Consider the following 20,638-nt stretch of genomic DNA (forward strand, 5'->3'; position numbering starts at 1 on the left):
CTTTCTTTTTTGCAGTGCCTCTCTATTATCTCTCTCTCTATATTTGGGATATTTGCGTAATAGCATATATATATATATATATATATTATTTTTTCTGATGGCTTTCCCTGATTTACTAAAACCATTAATAACCTCGGCTTTTCTAGCGTGCTCACTTTCTCCTTGCAGCTGCTTGGCCAACCCCTCCACCCCCGATCCCTTCCCATGATGCTTTGAGTGTCTATATCGGTCCTTTGTGTTTGCTCTCGCACTCCGCTCAAGAAGCAAAGCGATTGGCTGGGAGCAGGGCAGACACTGCTCAGCGAAAGGTCCCTAAGCATGAACCTGAACCTTATTATGTAGGTAGGCAAAAATACCTTTTCTCTCTCTCTATCCTCTTTCAATCCTCCGCAGTTTTGCAGTCTCCACCCTCCGCCTCCCCTTTGTTCAATTAACAACACTGAAACTGTGGGGTTTTGTGACGGCGGGAGGGTCGAGATTACGAGTGGCTTTCTTCTATGGCAATCGGATTTATTGCGCAATAATGGAAATTTTTACTAAAACGGTACAAAATTATAACCACACAGGCAAAACGTGTTGACTCGGTGTCTTCCACTCCTCACCTCCGTGCGTTGACTTGCATTGCCAAAATTGTACAACTTGGATAGCACTTCAGTTGCCTTTGTTGCCTTGCTGAGGAATTCAGGGATGTGTAGTTTGGTGAGGCACATAGAATTCTCTAAAAGAGAGTACTTACATTGGGTTGTTGTAGGTTTTTTCGGGCTCTATGGCCATAGAATCATAGAATCCTAGAATCAAAGAGTTGGAAGAGACCTCATGGGCCATCCAGTCCAACCCCATTCTGCCAAGAAGCAGGAATATTGCATTCAAATCACCCCTGACAGATGGCCATCCAGCCTCTGCTTAAAAGCTTCCAAAGAGGGAGCCTCCACCACACTCCGGGGCAGAGAGTTCCACTGCTGAACGGCTCTCACAGTCAGGAAGTTCTTCCTCATGTTCAGATGGAATCTCCTCTCTTGTAGTTTGAAGCCATTGTTCCGCGTCCTAGTCTCCAAGGAGGCAGAAAACAAGCTTGCTCCCTCCTCCCTGTGGCTTCCTCTCACATATTTATACATGGCTATCATATCTCCTCTCAGCCTTCTCTTCTTCAGGCTAAACATGCCCAGTTCCCCAAGCCGCTCCTCATAGGGCTTGTTCTCCAGACTCTTGATCATTTTAGTCGCCCTCCTCTGGACACATTCCAGCTTGTCAATATCTCTCTTGAATTGTGGTGCCCAGAATTGGACACAATATTCCAGATGTGGTCTAACTAAAGCAGAATAGAGGGGTAGCATGACTTCCTTAGATCTAGACACTATGCTCCTATTGATGCAGGCCAAAATCCCATTGGCTTTTTTTGCCGCCACATCACATTGTTGGCTCATGTTTAACTTGTTGTCCACGAGGACTCCAACAAGTTAAACCATGTTCTCAAGCAGTGTTTCTCCACTTTCCTGATGCCATGACCCCTTAATCCAGTTCCTCATGTTGTGGTGACCCCCAACCATAACATTATTTTCGTTGCTACTTCATAACCATAATTTTACTACTGTTCTGAATCGTCATGTAAATATCTGATATGCAGGATGTATTTTCATTCACTGGATCAACTTTGAATACTGGTGGGGTTGCAGGAGGTTGATTTTGTCGTTTGGGAGTTGTAGTTGCTGGGATTTATAGTAAAATTCTGAACTCCACCAATGATGGAATTGAACCAAACTTGGCACACAGAACTCCCACGACCAAAAGACAATGCTGGAAGTGTTTGCTGGGCATTGACCTTGAGTTTGGGAGTTGTAATTCACCTACAGGAGCCCCCGCTGGCACAGTTAAACCCCTGTGCCGGCAGGACTGAAGACCGTCAGGTCACAGGTTTGAATCCGGGGAGAGGCGGATGAGTTCCCTCTATCAGCTCCAGCTCCTCATGCAGGGACATGAGAGAAACCTCCTACAAGGATGATAAAAACATCAAAGTCATCCGGGTGTCCCCTGGGCAACATTCTTGCAGACGGCCAATTCTGTCACACCAGAAGCAACTTGCAGTTTCTCAAGTCGCTCCTGACACGACAAAAAAAAGTTCACCTCCATCCAGAGAGCACTGTGGACTCAAACAATGATGGATCTGGACCAAACTTGGCATGAATACTCAATATGCCCAAATAGGAACACTGGTGTGGAGTTTGGGAAAAATAGACTTTGACATTTGGTAGTTGCTGAGATTTATAGTTCCCCTACAATCAAAAAGCATTCCGAACTCCACCAATGACAGAATTGGGCCAAACTTCCCAGACAGAACCCTCATGACCAACAGAAATTACTGTGTTTTCTGATGATCTTTGGCGACCTCTCTGACACCCCCTTGCAGCCCCTCCAGGGTTGAGAAACACTGTTCTAGAGGCATTTTCTCCTACAAACTATGTACAGACCCACTAAGAAAATCCAACAAATGCTACGTTCAGCAAAGGACAAGAGGGATCCTCTCACGTCTGCAGGAGTTTACTTTATACCATGCAGTTGTAGAGACATGTACATAGGAACCACCAAACACAGCAATGCGCAGGCACGAATCAAGGAACATGAAAGGCACTGCAGACTGATTCAACCAGAGAAGTCAGCCATAGCAGAGCACCCGATGAACCAACCTGGACACAACATATTATTGAAGAACACAGAAATGCTGGACCTCTCTCACAACCACCATGTCAGACTACACAGAGAAGCCATTGAAATCCACAAGCATGTGGACAATATCAACAGAAAGGAGGAAACAATGAAAATGAACAAAATCTGGCTACCAGTATTAAAAAAACTCTAAAATTACAACAGCAAAAAAACAGAGAGGAAACAATCAGGGACAGCTAATCACCTCTCAACAAAAGATTCCTCCAGGCACTAACAAGCCACACCAAAAAACCGCCAGGCCATCAAATGCTACTCAAAAGTAGTCAGTTGAAACTTTCACACCTGGCTCCACCCTGGACTTTCCACAGATATACAGTATAAACCCTATTTTCCTAATTCCAACAGACCTCACAACCTCTGGGGATGCCTGCCATAGATGGAGGCGAAACGTCAGGAGAGAATGCTTCTAGAACATGGCCATATAGCCCGAAAAAAACCTACAACAACCCAGTGATTCCAGCCACGAAAGCCTTTGACAAGTACTTATATGTCCTTTCTCGCCATGTTTGTGCCTCTTGATCCAAACCTTAAGACCCACCTTCCCTTCCTGGAAAGCTCTGGTACCTGATGGCTTGAGGTTCCATAATATTGATCCGGCGCTATAGTCGAGAATTCAAATCTCCTTGCTAAACTACAACTCCTAGATCCCATAGGATGGATGTTGAAGTGCTTCAGAGTATTATAATTATGTAGTACAGGCATGGTCAAACTTGGGCTCTCCTCCAGGTGTTTTGGACTTCAACTCCCACAATTCCTAACAGCCTACCGGCTGTTAGGAATTGTGGGAGTTGAAGTCCAAAACACCTGGAGGAGGGCCCAAGTTTGGCCATGCCTGATATAGTATATTTACACCCTGGAAAGTTTTCACAATTGACTATATATTGACAATCCTCAGCATGGTGTGTTCACAAAGAGTGGTCAATGCATTGAGTCAACCACCAGTAGACCCGCTTTTCAGTCCCACCAAGGTCAACTCAAAGGGGTGGAAGAAGAAGGCATTGGGGTCCGGCATCGACAGCCCTGTCGTGCCCCTCTGTGGTTACAATTTTGACATTCCTGGACAGGGATTAATAAGCATGTGCATTTTGCAATGGACTCCAGAATGGCTTTTGCGGGAGTTTGGAATGGTCTCGAGGAGATGTTTTGCTCCTTGGACAAAATGGGGAAGGAGGGATATTCCGGCAACAAAATCAGCCCATTGCACGAAACTAAAGCAACTCTTGGTTCAGACAGGTAAATTGGGCCAGAACCGTTTAGGGCTTTATAGGCTAAAGCTAGCATTTTGAATTATGCTTGATAGCAGACTGGCAGCCAGTGGAGCTGACATAACAGGGGGATGTCCTCTCTCTGCCAACCTAGCAGTTCGAAACCATGCAAATGTGAGTAGATCAATAGGTACCGCTCCAGTGGGAGGGTAACGTCACGTCATGCTGGCCACATGACCTTGGAGATGTTTATGGATAATGCCGGCTCTTTGGCTATGAACTCTTTAGCAGCAGACACAAAGCAGATTCCATTGGAGTGAAAACATCAGTATCAAGGTCCTGGTACTGATTTATAGCCCTTAATTCCCCACGCAGGAGGTGCTAGGACGTCTCCCAATTAGCTCAGCGTTTTTAGCAGCTATTCTAGCTGAACGTCTTTAGCAGCAGACACAAAGCAGATTCCATTTGAGTGAAAACATCAGTATCAGAGTCGTCGTTACCAGCGAAAGCTGACTGCTCCTGCTACTGATTTTTAGCCCTTTAGCACACTCCCCATGCAGGAGGTGTGAGGGCGTCTCCCAATTAACTCAGTGTTTTTAGCAGCTATTCTAGCGGAACGCCGTCTGTGCTCTGTCTCTTTCCATCTCTGTAGAAATGTGGGCACTTTCAAAACTCATTGTCTGATTCTCCTTCTGCCTCCAATTCCTGAGCACTTCCCTGCTCCCCTTCCTCTTCCGAAGATGAGGAATCCCTAACAATATGGTTGTCATAAGTCCCACGGTGGCACAGTGGGTTAGAATGTTGAGCTGCTGAACTTGGTGACCAAAAGGTCGTAGGTTCGAATCTGGAGAGCGGGGTGAGCTCCCGCTGTTAGCCCCAGCTTCTACCAATCTAGCAGTCTGAAAACAGTTTGTGAGTAGATCAATAGGTACCGCTCTGGTGGGAAGGTAACGGTGCTACATACAGTCAGGCTGGCCACATGACCTTGGAGGTGTCTATGGACAATGCCGGCTCTTTGTCTTAGAAATGGAGATGAGCACCAACCCCGCAGAGTTGGACATGACTGGACTTAATGTCAGGGGAAAGCTTTTACCTTTACCTAAGTCAGAGTCAAGTCAGTGCAGTGGTTAAAGGCTTAACTACGGTTCTGGCCCAGCTTAGTTGTCCGAACGCATCCACCCCTACGTCCCACCTCATAATCTAAGATCATCCAGAGAGACCCTGCTCTCGCTCCTGTCATCAGCACAGATGCGTCTGGCAGGGACGAAAGACAGGGCCTTCTTGGCTATGGCCCCCCGCCTATGGAACACACTCCCAAATGAGGTAAGATCTGCTCCCTCCCTTCTGGCTTTTAGACAATGGGCAATGAACTAAGTCTTTAGCAGCAGACACAAAGCAGATTCCATTGGAGTGAAAACATCAGTATCAGGGTCCTGCTACTGATTTTTAGCCCTGAATTCTCCACGCAAAAGGTGCCAGGGCATCTCCCAATTAGCTCAGCGTTTTTAGCAGCTATTCTAGCTGAACGCCATCTGTGCTTTGTCTTTTTTCGTCTCTAGAAAACTCCCAACAACCCAGTTTCTTAAATCCGTCCTCTTGCATCCCCAGAGTAGTGTGATTTTGGAAATCTTCCAAACCGTTCGTCCTTTCTAATTTTGAAGAGTATTATTATTGATGTCATGATGACAATTGGGTTTTCGTGGTGATTCAAAGCCTGCTTCTGGAGTCCAAAGCATGAGATGCACATGGGGAAAATGGGAAGTTTCTGTGTTTTTGTGAACATAGGTCAAATTGCGAAACTAAACCCAAACACCACTGGAATTTGGACTGGCCCATTTCAGCCAGATGTGGAGGACCCAATAGCTGCCTAAAGTCTGCCTGCACTTAGCCAGCTTTGTATGCTGTCGGTTTGCTGCTTGGCAACATGATGAAAGTATGTTGTGTTTGCTATAATATATATAAATGTTTATATATATATATTTAACAAGACAATATTAATCTTAAATGTGCATTGCTACCCCTTCCCCCCCCCCCCCCCCCGCATTCCCTTCCCCATGCTTTTTCCAGTCATCTTGTTGCATTTATGTGGTAACTTAACAAATGTCTTGTCTGTTGTTTAACCAAACTATTGTTTCCTTTACTTTTTTTGCTGCTCGTCGAGGGGTGGGGAGTGCTTTGGAAAGTTTTGGTACTGAATTGACAATACCGCAAGAATATTTGTCCTTAAATATCCGCATCAACAGGGGGCAACTTGTACCACACACAATTCCATGCAAACTTGGTGATTTACTAATGTTTTCTTGAAATTAGTTAACTTTCCGTCCCCATAAGAGAAGGGGCTGATTTGGTTCACAGAGAAAGAGCTTTTGTTTACAATATTTTGTGGCTGTAACAATGAAAAACTGTTTATATTGTTGTTGTTGTTGTTGAAGGCTTTCATGATCAGAAACACAGGGTTGCTGTGAGTTTTCTGGTCTTGTTCCAGAAGCATTCTCTCCTGACATTTCAGCCACATCTGTGGCAGGCAACCTCAAAGGTTGTGAGCTCCTCTGAGGATGCCTGCCATAGATGGGGGTGAAACGTCAGGAGAGAATGCTTCTGGAACAGGGCCATACAGCCCAGAAAACAAACAGCAACCCAGTTCTTCTTGTTTTTGATGGCTATTACGTAATATCTTTTGACATATAAGATAGTACAGTAGGCCCTCACATCATAGAAAGGATCCATTCCAGGACTCTTCTCCTATCCTTTGACATCGTGAGATGAGCAGAAACCAAGGGCAGTGGAGTTGGAGCAGCTCCAAAACTTACTTTTGTATGGAAACCCAACCTCGGACAGATAGGTGAGAAGATAGTACAGTAGGCCCTCACATCGTGGAAAGGATCCATTCCAGGACACCTCTCCTATCCTTTGACATCATGAGATGAGCGGAAACCAAGGGCAGTGGAGTTAGAGCAGCTCCAAAACTTAGCTTTGTATGGAAGTCCCATCTCAAACAGATAGCTGAGAAGATAGTACAGTAGGCCCTCACATCATAGAAAGGATCCATTCCAGGACTCTTCTCCTATCCTTTGACATCGTGAGATGAGTAGAAACCAAGGGCAGTGGTGTTGGAGCAGCTCCAAAACTTAGCTTTGTATGGAAGCCCCACCTCAGACAGATAGGTGAGAAGATAGTAGAGTAGGCCCTCACATCATGCAAAGGATCCATTCCAGGACTCTTCTCCCATCTTTTGACATCATGGGATGAGCAGAAACCAAGGGCAGTGGAGTCGGAGAAGCTCCAAAACTCAGCTTTGTATGGAAGCCTCACCTCAGACAGATAGGTGAGAAGATAGTACAGTAGGCCCTCACATCGTGGAAAGGCAGTGGAATGGAGCAGCTTCAAAACTTAGCTTTGTATGGAAGCCCCACCTCAGACAGATAGGTGAGAAGATAGTAGAGTAGGCCCTCACATCATGGAAAGGATCCATTCCAGGACTCTTCGCCTATACTGTAAGGGTTCTTCCACACAGCCCTCTATCCCAGAATATCAAGGCAGAAAATCCCACATTATCTTAGTGTGGACTCAGATATCTGAGTGTGCCTTGATATTCTGAGATATAGGGCTGTGTGGAAGGGCCCTAAGTCTGTATAGGTTTTCCCTTTTCACTAAGAAGTCCTCTTTACTCTTTCAAGGAGACTAAAATCAGTTATGTCAATCATGAACATGCAATCCTTTATGGCTCAGTCCACATGTGGACCTCTGCTAGGCAGAGCTCTACTTTACTGGACAGCCTTGGAAACGACCCACATGGCCATTCCTTGCTTTTGAAAAGCAGGCAGGGTTGCCCAAGTGTCTGACTATGTCCTGGTAGCATGATGCAAAAAGAGCAGAGAAGTAGTGAGACCTCCAAGGGAGTCTCTGCATGGACTCCATCATTTTGCATGTGACCATGGGATGTAAACAGATGCTTCTGTGATCCTGCCAGCTCTTCCATGAAGCAGTAGGTTGGAAGGGAAAGCTTTGGTCATTGTGGAGAGAGCAAGGGAATACCAACTCCTGCAGCAGCCAAGAAAGGACATTCACATGTGTAAGGGAAACTCATGGGTGGCCAAGTTGCCAACAGGTTGCCAGCCTTTGTGTTGGCTAGAAGCTTGCAGGACTTCTTACTCTGCTCAGGCTGAGATGGATTAGTGGCCTGAGCGAACTCTTGATTCTGATTCGTAACCGTTTCCTGTCTTGTGTATGACAGATTCTAGCTCCGAAGATGATGAAGATGAAGAAGAAGAGGAGGACGACGACGAGGAGGAAGAGGAAGAGGAGGAAGAGGCAGACTATGGGATGGGCAGCAGCGACAGGCTTTCGCCACCCGCTTTGGACGAGAGCGGCTTGGGCCTGCTGGCGAGATTTGCAGCCAGCGCTATGCCGAGTCCCATCATCCCACCTTCCCTTTCCGTTATCCAGCTCGAAGCCAAGCAGAAAGCCAAGAAAAAGGAGGAGAGGCAGAGCTTGATGGGTACGTTCTTTGGATGCTTCCATAACAATGCTTTGTGGGTGGCATTTTGGGGTTGGTTGGTTGTATTGAGAGCATTTTTATCCTACCTCTCACCTATGGTATCAAAGGCACATGGTAAAAATAATTTGAAAGACATTAAACTGATAAATGCATTAGCACACCTTCTAAGAGTAATCTTAAGTGTGAGTAGATAGACTACTGCAACTGGCTTTACGTGGGGTTGCTTTTGAAGACTGGTTCAATGGATGGCAGCCAGATTGCTAACAGGAGCGGCGCTCAGAGAGCATACAACCAGGAAGGAATCCCACTGGAGCATTGCAGTGCACCCAAATACCTGGGAGTCACCCCAAAAAAACCAAAACAAAACCATGGTCCGTGCTGACCTACAAGAAGCACTGCCTGAATGTCAAGCAAAAAGTGGGCGCTAGAAACAATATTGTACGAAAGCTGACTGGCACAACCTGGGGATCACAACCAGACACAGTGAAGACATCTGCCCTTGCACTATGCTACTCTGCTGCTGAGTATGCATGCCCAGTGTGGAATTTATCTCACCACTTACTTACTTACTTACTTACTTAGGCGATCCCTCGTTGTCCGAGTAGGATAGTCTTCCAAGGTCAGTGTGTTGGAGGGTCCGTAGGTGACTGTGGAGCCCAATTCTTGACCTGCATGTGAGGGCATTGGTTTCCAGGTGGAAGGCGATCCCAGTTGGGGTTGACTTGATGTGCCTTCCTCTTGGCACATTTCTCTCTTTCACCCTCCATTCGTGCCTCTTCAAATTCTACAGCACTCCTGGTCACAGCTGACCTCCAGCTGGAGCGCTCACAGGCTAGGGCTTCCCAGTTCTCAGTGTCTAGAGTTTTTAAGGTTGGCTTTGAGCCCATCTTTAAATCTCTTTTCCTGTCCTCCAGCATTTCGCTTTCCATTCTTGATTTCGGAGTAGAGCAACTGCTTTGGGAGACAGTGGTCGGGCATCTGGACAACGTGACCGGTCCAGCCGAGTTGATGGCAGAGGACCATCACTTCGATGCTGGTGGTCTTTACTTCTTCCAGCACGTTGACATTTGTCCGCCTGTCTTCCCAAGAGATTTGCAGGATTTTCCAGAGGCAGCGCTGATGGAATCGTTCCAGGAGTTGCATGTGACGTCTGTAGACAGTCCACGTTTTGCAGGCATATAGCAGGGTTGGGAGGACAATAGCTTTATAAACAAGCCCCTTGGTCTCCCTACGGATGTTCCGGTCCTCAAACACTCTTTGCTTCATTTGGAAAAATGCTGCACTCGCAGAGCTCAGGCGGTGTTATATTTTGGTGTCAATGTTGACTTTGGTGGAGAGGTGGCTGCCAAGAGAGCGGAAATGGTCAACATTTTCTAATGTTATGCCATTAAGTTGTGTTTCTGGCATTAGAGAGGGATTGGCTGGTGCCTGCTGGAAGAGCACTTTAGTTTTCTCAATGTTCAGTGGCTTGTAGGTCTTCTTCTTCTGAATGCGCACATTAAAACAATGGATGTGGCTCTTAATGAGACATGCCACATTATCTCAGGATGTCTATGTCCAAAACCTCTGGAGAAATTACAATGTTTTGGCCGGTATTGCACCACCTGACATCCGCTGTGAAGAAGTAGCCTGTAATGAAAGAACCAAGGAAGTAACATCTCTGGCCCATCCCCTGTTTGGATATCAGCCAGCATGCCAACGAATTAAATCATGAAATAGTTTCCTAAGATCTACAGAGATACTCACAGGAACACCTCAGCAAGCAAGAGTCCAAAAGTGGCAGGCTAAAACATGGAACCTCAATCAGCGGCTGAGACTGGATGAGAAACTCCCCCTGGGCACACAAAAGATTGGAAGACTTGGAAGGCACTGAACAGACTGAGCTCTAGCACCACGAGATGCAGCGCCAACCTTAGGATATGGGGCTACAAAGTGGAGAGCACCACATGCAAGTGTGGAGAAGAGCAAACCACCGATTACAATGCAGCCTGAGCCCTGCCACATGCACAATGGAGGACCTCCTTACAGTGACACCAGAGATACTTCTGGTCAAAGGACATTTAGCATCACGCCAAGTTTTTAAGTATTTAGTATAATACCAAGTAAGTAAATAATAAGTAATATTATTACAAATAAACAATTAAAATAGTTAAAACCGTGCTAAAAGCAAAGCACGCCCTGGTTTGATCTTAAAATATTATTATCATTATTATTATTATTATTATTATTATTGACACAAAAGCACAGTATGTCAAAATGCATAAATACAGCTCAAACTTGCTCCGTCAAACAACAGAAGCAAAACAAACTGTAGAATGATGTTCACAGCCACTCTAGAGAGCAGCAGCCTTTCAAGGGTTGCAAAATGTAACCCAAGCTTCAAACACTGTAGGAAATGCCACGCTGAACTCCGAGGCTGGAATGCAGGGAGGATGATAACGCCAACTCCAGAAACACAGCCGCAGACGTGGAAGAAATAGTAACGCCGATAGTTGACGTCCAGTCCAAAGGGAAACAAAGTGCTGCAAGGTCAGGTCAGGATCCAATGGAAGTCACAAGGAGCCAAAGCAACGGGGGCAATATGGCAGCTAATGTAAATATCAAAACAGTGCAGTCCAGCAGAAACCCACACATTTCCAGCCCCCTTTGCTGCTTAAACCCAGAGCATAACTTACGTCCCAAAGTCTTCTTCCAAACCCGTCTTTTGTAACACAACAATCCAGAAAGCGCCCAACTAGACACCTTGCCGATTGCAAAGTTACAATTGCAAACACTCCCATTTTATCTACAACTTCTCATCAGAACTTGATTCAGGCAACACCCTTGTCCCAGCTGCATCCTGTTGTAACTCCTCATCCGAACTGGAGTCGCCCCTAGTTCGGCCCAACCCATCCCCAGCTGTGCCTCTTCCACCACTCCTCCAAGTAGTCCATCTCTGGTCTAATCCTGAAGTTCCCCAAAACCCATCCGTGCCTTCAGTACTCCAACCTTCAAATGTGCCACTGCTTGTGGGTTCAGCACAAATATCCCGAATCTCTTGAACCCTTGTCCAATCCAACCCATCAGACCCAGAGTCTGATATCCCATCATCCATATCATTTGCATCAAAACCTTCAAAAGAATCCTCATCTGTTGGCTCACTAAGTATCTCCCGGATTCTTTTCCTTTGTTGCTCTTCATCATAGTCTTGCTCGCGAGTAGTTTTCCTGCCTCTCCTAATACAACTAGTGTTACTATCACTGCCAGCAGACTCTATCACAACAATTATTATTATTAACTGCATTTCTATACTGCTTTTCTCTCCCCTGGGGAGACTCAAATCAGTTTACAACATAATAAATGGCAAATTTAATACCTCACATATATATATAAATATCACATATCTAAATCAATAACATATGCAATCTAAAATTGACCTGAAATAGAGTCAACACCTCCACATTCTGTGGAATTAGGGGTGCAGAACTGCATTAAACCATAAAGAAGAAGGAAATATTTTTTTAGCTCAGAGGAGACCTCCTAAGGACTGTGTAGTGCTGTGCGATGAGCAGCAGAAAGAGGTTCTTGTGAGTTTTTTCGGGCTATATGGCCATGTTCTAGAGGCATTTCTCCTGACGTTTCGCCTGCATCTATGGCAAGCATCCTCAGAGGTAGTGAGGTCTGTTGGAAATAGGAAAATGGGTTTATATATCTGGAATGGCTGGGGTGGGGCAAAGAGCTCTTCTCTGCTGGAACTAGGTGTGAATGTTTCAACTGGTTCAAGCCACGAGAGTAACCACCATGTCAGACGACACAGAGAAGCCATTGAAATCCACAAGCATGTGGACAATTTCAACAGAAAGGAGGAGACCATGAAAATGAACAAAATCTGGCTACCAGTATTAAAAAACTCTAAAATTACAACAGCAAATCAGCAGAGAGGAAACAACCAGGCACATCTTAACACCTCTCAACAAAAGATTTTCCCAGGCTCAGCCAGGCCTTCAAATGCTAATGAATGTGGTCAGTTGAAACATTCACACCTAGCTCCAGCAGAGAAGAGCTCTTTGCCCCACCCCAGCCATTCCACAGATATATAAACCCATTGTCCTACTTCCAACAGACCTCACTATCTCTGAGGATGCTTGCCATAGATGCGGGCGAAACGTCAGGAGAAATGCCTCTAGAACATGGCCCTATAGCCCGATAAAACCCACAACAACCTAGCAGAAATAGCCTTCTGCAATCGGGAAGCCGGCTGAAGGGTGGGAGCCCTCTTGTCTCGCTCTGCCTCCCTTTATGTCTTACCACCACCACCACCATCACCCTGCACTCGATGAATAATTGAAATCTCACATTTTAATTCCCCGGTGTGCCCGTGGCTGCCAAAGTGCCCCCAGGGCGACATCTTTCCAAGTCAGGCAGGGCTGTAAAAGGCTCCATTTATAAACCCCTCTATTAATATGTATTAAATGATAATGGAATTTATGGGGAGCTTCAGAATAGAAAATGATGTCTTTCCATGGGAGGCTAACCTATTTTTAGCTTATCTTGTCTACCTGCTCTATCAGGCGCGTTGCAGGTCTCTCGCAGCTCCCTGTCTCCCAACATTAATTTAATTGATTGAGAATCTTGAGTTGTGTGGGCTGCCGGAGGGAGTTTTCTGGGGTCCAATTGTCAGACCTTTCACAGGTCTGTTCAGAGTTTCCAGAGTTTAGAAAAGGTGCTCAAGATTTCCCCAATCATTAGGAAGAAATGACTTTCTGGTCATTAGAATCCATTAGTTTGTGTTCTAATCTTCGGGCAGCAGAAAACATGCTTGCTCCATCTAATAACAACAACAACAATAAACAACTGGAGAAGCTGACACGATATGAGGATTTAAAGATCGAACTGCAAAGACTCTGGCACAAACCAGTCAAGGTGGTCCCAGTGGTGATCGGCACACTGAGTGCAGTGCCTCAAGACCTTGGCCTGCACTTAAATACAAGCGGCGCTGACAAGATTGCCATCTGCCACCTTACTGGGATCTGCGCGCATAATTTGCCGATACATCACACAGTCCTAGACACTTTAAGTGTCCAACGTGTGATCCAATTCAACAGCCAGCAGAGTGACTCATCTTGTTGTGTTTCAAATAATAATAATAACAACAACAACAAAGAAAAAACATGGCTGTGGCTCACAAATGGAACTTTGAAAAGGGGAGAAAGGAGGGCCTGATTCTGGCAGCCCAAGAACAAGCCATTCGAACCAATGCCATGAAAGCCAGAATTGAAAAGTCTATGACAGATCCCAAGTGTAGACTCTGCAAGGAAGCAGAGGAAACAATAGATCCCATCCTGAGCTGCTGCAGGAAGATCGCGCAGACAGACTCCAAGCAGAGGCACAACGCCGTTGTTCAGATGATTCATTGGAACTTGTGGCACAAAGACCATCTGCCTGCGACAACTAACTGGTGGGATCACAAGCCGAAAAAAGTTACAGAAAATGAACACGTCAAACACCTCTGGGACTTCAGAATTCAGACAGACAGAGTTTTGGAGCGCAATACTCCTGGCCTTACGATTGTGTTAAAAAACAAAGTATGGATTGTCGATGTCGCAATCCCAGGGGACAGCAGGATTGAAGAGAAACAACTGGAAAAGATGACACGATATGAGGATCAAATGAATCACCTGAGCAACGATGTTGTGCCTCTGCTTGTACGAGGGTTGAATGAATAGTAATGCCTCCACCTTCGTAACTCCTCAACAGATGGATGTACTGGTATGCAGCAAGTACTGGCTTGTTCAGTAGACTCTCCTCTACAGTTCCATTTTGCTGGGAAGCCTTAGCATTGAACTGTTGTGCTGTTACTTACCTTTAAGGCCTTGCATGGTCTGGGACCGATGTACCTGAGGGACCGCCTCACCCCCTACCAACCCGAGATCCCTCTGTTCTGAGGACCAAGATCTATTGGAAATTCCCAGTGTCAAGACCTTGCGTCTAACAGCAACCAGACTCAGAGCCTTCACAGCAGTGGCACCATCGCTCTGGAATACTCTGCCACCTGAAGTCCGTGCCTTGCGGGACTTACCAGCTTTCCGCAGGGCATGTAAGACATACCTCTTTCGACAGGACTTTGATATCTGATATTGTTGTTTTTAAATTGTTTTAAATTGTTTTTAAATTGTGTTAGATTTTAGCCTGTTCTTGTAAGCCGCTCCGAGCCCCAGGGGAGTGGCAACATATAAGTTTGAATTATAAATAAATAAATAAAGTGCGAAGTATGGAACGCTGTGCAGATGGTCGGTCAGTGCGACTTAAGCAATGTGCAGTCATTGAATTCTTGACAGCAGAAGGTGTCACCTCAACATCTTTAAACTTACTCGCCCAACAAGGCACAGTACTCACATCAACACAATCACCATAAAGAGTTTGCATTCCCTGATGAATATCCTTCAATGCTAAGGCTTCCCAGCAAAATGAAACTGTAGAGGAGAGTCTACTGAACAAGCCAGTGCCTGCCGCATACCAGTACTTCCATCTTGTTGTATTGTAATATGTTTTTAATTGTGTAATGATAATACATTGTGTGGTTTGTATTTTTGTATATGAACACATGTTGTGAACCGGATCTGAGTCCCTCTTGGAGGTGAGAAGATCGGTATAGAAAACTTTTAAATAAATAAATAATAAATCTGTTGAGGAGTTACGAAGGTGGAGGTATTACTTTTCATTCAACCCTTGTAGTCTGTGCAATCTTCCTGCAGCAGCGGAGGATGTGATCTATTGTTTCATCTGCTTCCTTACAGAGTCTACACTTGGGATCTTTTATTGACTTTTCTACTTTTAAATTTTTCAATTTCATTATTATTATTATTATATTATTATTATTATATATTTTTTTGTGGGGTAGATTTTCCCACAATGTCATGGCTGTTGACCTCATTGAACCTTTGTAAACATGTATACACGAGAATTAAGCAAAGAGTCACTCCAGTATAAGTATTGTGGGGGATTTCCAAGACAAAGTGGGCAAGGAGCAACGCCTCTGATCCTAATTTTTTGAATGGAAAAGCTACAAGAGGGGGAATTCCACCAGGTCATTAAACTGAATTTGGACTCTATATGGATTGATGCATAGGTGATGCACTCTCCCTTTGGATATCGAAACGGGAATCTGCAAAAGTCAAACTTGCAGGTGTGGAGGGTTGACTGTGTTTACATGCGGCCTTTCCCTGGCTCCTGCCCATTTGTATAACATGCAGTGAAATATTGCAAGAAGAACCCCAAGCCATTCAGCCTGGCCTCCTCCAGAAGCCACTTGGAACTGCCGTCGGCCATCCCAAAGGAGGTCATTCCGGTGCCTCAAGGCAACGTCAGTCAAGATGTGACTCATACTTGATGAAGATGATAGAATGATGAGCAATGGACTGAGATTTGAGCAAGTAACTTCAGCCCCTTGAGTTAGAATGGGGTCAAGATGGGCATCAGAGCTTGCAATCTATGCTATATTTCTCTCTGCTCTTCCCCTCCCTTGACAGTGTGTTTTCTTTTCCAGTCGAAAGGGAGGGAAGGAGGGAAAGGAAGATATATTTCATGCCCTCCTTGTTTGTATGGCTCTCTTTCAAACCCACCCAGTTTCCTGGCTTTTTGTGTGTATCTAAATGTATTAACTTTATATGTGCATTTTTGTTCCCTTCGAAGTGTTCACTAGCTTTTGCAAGCCCTATAGATCTATGTTTCTATATATGCATGTTTCTCCTGAAGTCTATGCAAACCATATATATCCATTAATCTTATTTTCCCCTGAAATATTTGTTAATCTCTCCTACATATATAGGCATTTCCCCCTGTAAGCCTTTGCAGTCCCTGTGTAAATATATATCTGTATCTTATCTATCTATCGATATGTATTTTAATTCTATGTATGAATTTTCCCCTCATATGTTTGCAGGTCTTTGCAAATGCTAGATAGATAGATAGATAGATAGATAGATAGATAGATAGATAGATAGATAGATATTTGTCGTGTCAGGGCAACCAGTCAATTGTATTACATTTCTAACAGAACAAAACAGACAAACAGACAAAATACAACATTTGTGAGTTTGGTAGTTGGTTAAATGTCCTTTGACCAGTATCTGACCCCTTGGAGTGCCTCTGGTGTTGCCGCAAGAAGGTCCTCCATCATGCATGTGGCAGGGCTCAGGTTGCATTGCAGCAGGTGGTCAGTGGTTTGCTCTTCTCCGCACTCGCATGTTGTGGATTCCACTTTGTGGCCCCATTTCTTGAGGTTGGCTCTGCATCTCGTGGTGCCAGAGCGCAGTCTGTTCAGCGCCTTCCAAGTCGCCCAGTCTTCTGTGTGCCCAGGAGGGAGTCTCTCATTTGTTATCAGCCATTGGTTGAGGTTCTGGGTTTGAGCCTGCCACTTTTGGACTCTTGCTTGCTGAGGTGTTCCAGCGAGTGTCTCTATAGATCTTAGAAAACTATTTCTAGATTTAAGTTGTTGACGTGCTGGCTGATACCCAAACAGGGGATGAGCTGCAGATGCAATACCGGTTAAGCAGTGTAATTTCTCCAGTGGTGTAGGGCGCAGGCATGTCTCATTAAGAGCCACATCTACTGTTTTAGCGTGGTGAGATGTGTTCCACACTGGGCATGCGTACTCAGCAGCAGAGTAGCCAAGTGCAAGGGCAGATGTCTTCACTGTGTCTGGTTGTGATCCCCAGGTTGGATAGATAGATAGATAGATAGATAGATAGATAGATAGATAGATCCATCTAACTGTGTATCTGCATAGGGTTTGTGTATATTATGAATAGATATGAATGTAGATATATAGGGCTTGCAAATATTACAGGGGGAAATGCACACACAAATATATATAGACATGTCTAGATACGAATATAGATATATAGGGCTTGCAAATATTACAGGGGGGAATGCACACACAAATATATATAGACATGTCTAGATAGATATGAATGTAGATATATAGGGCTTGCAAAAATGGCAAGGGAAATGCACACACAGAGAGAGAGAGATGTCTAGATATATATATATATATGTGTGTGTGTATATATATGTATATATGTATGTATATATATGTGTGTGTGTGTGTATATATATATATATATATAGGTTTTGCAAATATTACAGGGGGAAATTTACACACAAATATATATAGACACGTCTAGATATGCATATAGATATATAGAGCTTGCAAATATTGCAGGGTAAATACACACATATATAAAGAGATGTCTAGATAGATAATAAACATAGATATATAGGGCTTGCAAATATTGCAGGGGAAATACACACACACATAGAGAGATGTCTAGATAGATATATATGAATATAGATATTTATTTATTTATTTATTATTTATCGTGTCATCAGCAACCATTGTTTTACAGTTCTAACAGAGCAAAACAAACACAGAGATTAAAAAGAAAAAGAAAAAAAAACCACACAGATTTTGTAAGTTTGGTATTTGGTTAAATGTCCTTTGACCAGTATCTGGCCACTTGGAGTGCCTCTGGGGTTGCCGCAAGAAGGTCCTCCATCGTGCATGTGGCAGGGCTCAGGGTGCATTGCAGCAGGTGGTCAGTGGTTTGTTCTTCTCCACACTCGCATGCCGAGGATTCCACCCTGTAGCCCCATTTCTTAAGATTGGCTCTGCATCTCGTGGTGCCAGAGCGCAATCTGTTCAGCGCCTTCCAAGTCGCCCAGTCTTCTGAGTGCCCAGGGGGGAGTCTCTCATCTGGTATCACCCATGAATTGAGGTGCTGGGTTTGGGCCTGCCACTTTTGGACTCTCGCTTGCTGGGGTGTTCCAGCGAGTGTCTCTGTAGTTCTAAGAAAACTATGTCTTGATTTAAGTCGTTGACGTGCTGGCTGATACCCAAACAGGGGATGAGCTGGAGATGTCTTTGCCTTGGTCCTTTCACTATTGGCTGCTACTTCCCGGCGGATGTCAGGTGGTGCAATACCGGCTAAGCAGTGTAATTTCTCCAGTGGTGTGGGTCGCAGACACCCCGTGATAATGCGGCATGTCTCATTGAGAGCCACATCCACTGTTTTAGTGTGATGAGATGTGTTCCACACTGGGCATGCATACTCAGCAGCAGAGTAGCATAGCGCAAGGGCAGATGTCTTCACTGTGTCTGGTTGTGATCCCCAGGTTGTGCCAGTCAGCTTTCGTATGATGTTGTTTCTAGCGCCCACTTTTTGTTTGATGTTCAGGCAGTGCTTCTTGTAGGTCAGAGCACGGTCCAAAGTGACTCCCAGGTATTTGGGTGCGTTGCAATGCTCCAGTGGGATTCCTTCCCAGGTAATCCTCAGAGCTCGGGATGCTTGTCTGTTCTTAAGGTGGAAGGCGCATGTCTGTGTTTTAGATGGATTAGGGATCAGATAGTTTTCCCTGTAATAGGCAGTGAGAGCACCTAGAGCTTTGGAGATATATAGGGCTTGCAAATATTGCAGGGGAAATGCACACACACACATAGAGAGAGATGTCTAGATAGATATAAACATAGATATATAGGGCTTGCAAATATTGCAGGGGAAATATACACACAGAGAGAGATGTCTAGATGGATATATATGAATATAGATATATAGGGCTTGCAAATATTGCAGGGGAAATGCACACACACACACACACAGAGATGTCTAGATAAATATAGATATATAGGGCTTGCAGATATTGCAGGGGAAATGCACACACATAGAGAGAGATGTCTAGATAGATATAAACATAGATATATAGGGCTTGCAAATATTGCAGGGGAAATATACACACAGAGAGAGATGTCTAGATGGATATATATGAATATAGATATATAGGGATTGCAAATATTGCAGGGGAAATGCACAGAGAGAGAGAGAGAGATGTCTAGATAAATATAGATTTATAGGGCTTGCAGATATTGCAGGGGAAATGCACACACATAGAGAGAGATGTCTAGATAGATATAAACATAGATATATAGGGCTTGCAAATATTGCAGGGGAAATATACACACAGAGAGAGATGTCTAGATGGATATATATGAATATAGATATATAGGGCTTGCAAATATTGCAGGGTAAATGCACAAAGAGAGATGTCTAGATAGCTATATATGAATATAGATATATAGGGCTTGCAAATATTGCAGGGGAAATGCACACACAAAGAGAGAGAGATGTCTAGATAAATATAGATATATAGGGCTTGCAAATATTGCAGGGGAAATGCACACACACACACAGAGATGTCTAGATAGCTATATATGAATATAGATATATAGGGCTTGCAAATATTGCAGGGGAAATGCACAGAGAGAGAGAGAGATGTCTAGATAGATATAAACATAGATATATAGGGCTTGCAGATGTTGCAGGAGGGAAATGCACATATATAGAGACGGGATTTGCAAATGTTTCAGGGGGGAATGCATATGTGAAATCAGTATATATAATTATAGATCTATATCTAGCTCTGCATTGTTTATATAAGCATTGAATGTTTGCCTGTTACTATGCTGGAAGCTGGCCTGAGTCCCCATGGGGAGATGGGGCAGGATATCAATGAAGTTGTATTATGGTGATGATGGTATAGTCCAGCACCTGCTTTAAGTTTAAGGAGACATCTTTTGATTCATTTGCTTTACTCTTTGTCCTACATTTAGGAACCGAGTTTGAATACACAGACTCAGAGAGTGAGGTGAAGATCAGGAAGAAATCCCCCTCTGGGTTGCTACGTGGAAAGAAGGGCCTGCTGGACCCAAGCAGTGCCACGGCGATCCAGTCCATAAGCGCCATGGATCCCACTCCAGGCGGGAGCGCGGACAAGGCCAAGATGGCCCCCGAAAAGAACCGGAAGCTGAAGAAGTTCAAGTCCCCCAAGGACCTGCCCTTTGAGTTTGGCCTGGAAGTGAGCGACGACGATCTCTGGACCCGGCGGAGGAGCGAGCGGATCTTCCTTCACGACGCCACCATGTCCTCGCCCGCCTTGTCCCCCGCCACGGCAAACGGCTCCACCTCCATTTCCAAAGCGGGGCGCTGCGTGAAGGGCGCCTCCCTGAGCCCCAAGAAAGAGGGGAGCAAAGGGAAAGAGCGGAAAGAGCTCAGCAAGGTATTTTGTTTTTTACTAGCCATCCCCTGCCAGGCGTTGCTGTGGCCCAGTCTGGTGATCTGGAAAATATTTATTTATTTATTTGCCTCAGCCCGAAGGCGACTCACAGCGGTTCACAACAAAT

At 44.8% G+C, this 20,638-nt stretch overlaps 1 protein-coding gene across 3 annotated transcripts in view; it reads left to right on the forward strand.

Moving 5' to 3' along the window:
• The window catches only part of LOC132781571 (trinucleotide repeat-containing gene 18 protein), a 205,856-nt gene that overhangs the window by 147,428 nt on the left and 37,790 nt on the right, over positions 1-20,638 (forward strand). For all 3 annotated transcript variants that reach the window (XM_067473072.1, XM_067473070.1, XM_067473071.1), the window contains exons 17-18: positions 8,161-8,424; positions 20,069-20,514. In XM_067473072.1, coding sequence (XP_067329173.1) covers positions 8,161-8,424; positions 20,069-20,514 — 710 coding nt within the window. The remainder of the gene's footprint in view (positions 1-8,160; positions 8,425-20,068; positions 20,515-20,638) is intronic.

The sequence above is a fragment of the Anolis sagrei genome, chromosome X (genome assembly GCF_037176765.1).
Source record: "Anolis sagrei isolate rAnoSag1 chromosome X, rAnoSag1.mat, whole genome shotgun sequence".
In the NCBI taxonomy this organism is placed as follows: domain Eukaryota; kingdom Metazoa; phylum Chordata; class Lepidosauria; order Squamata; family Dactyloidae; genus Anolis; species Anolis sagrei.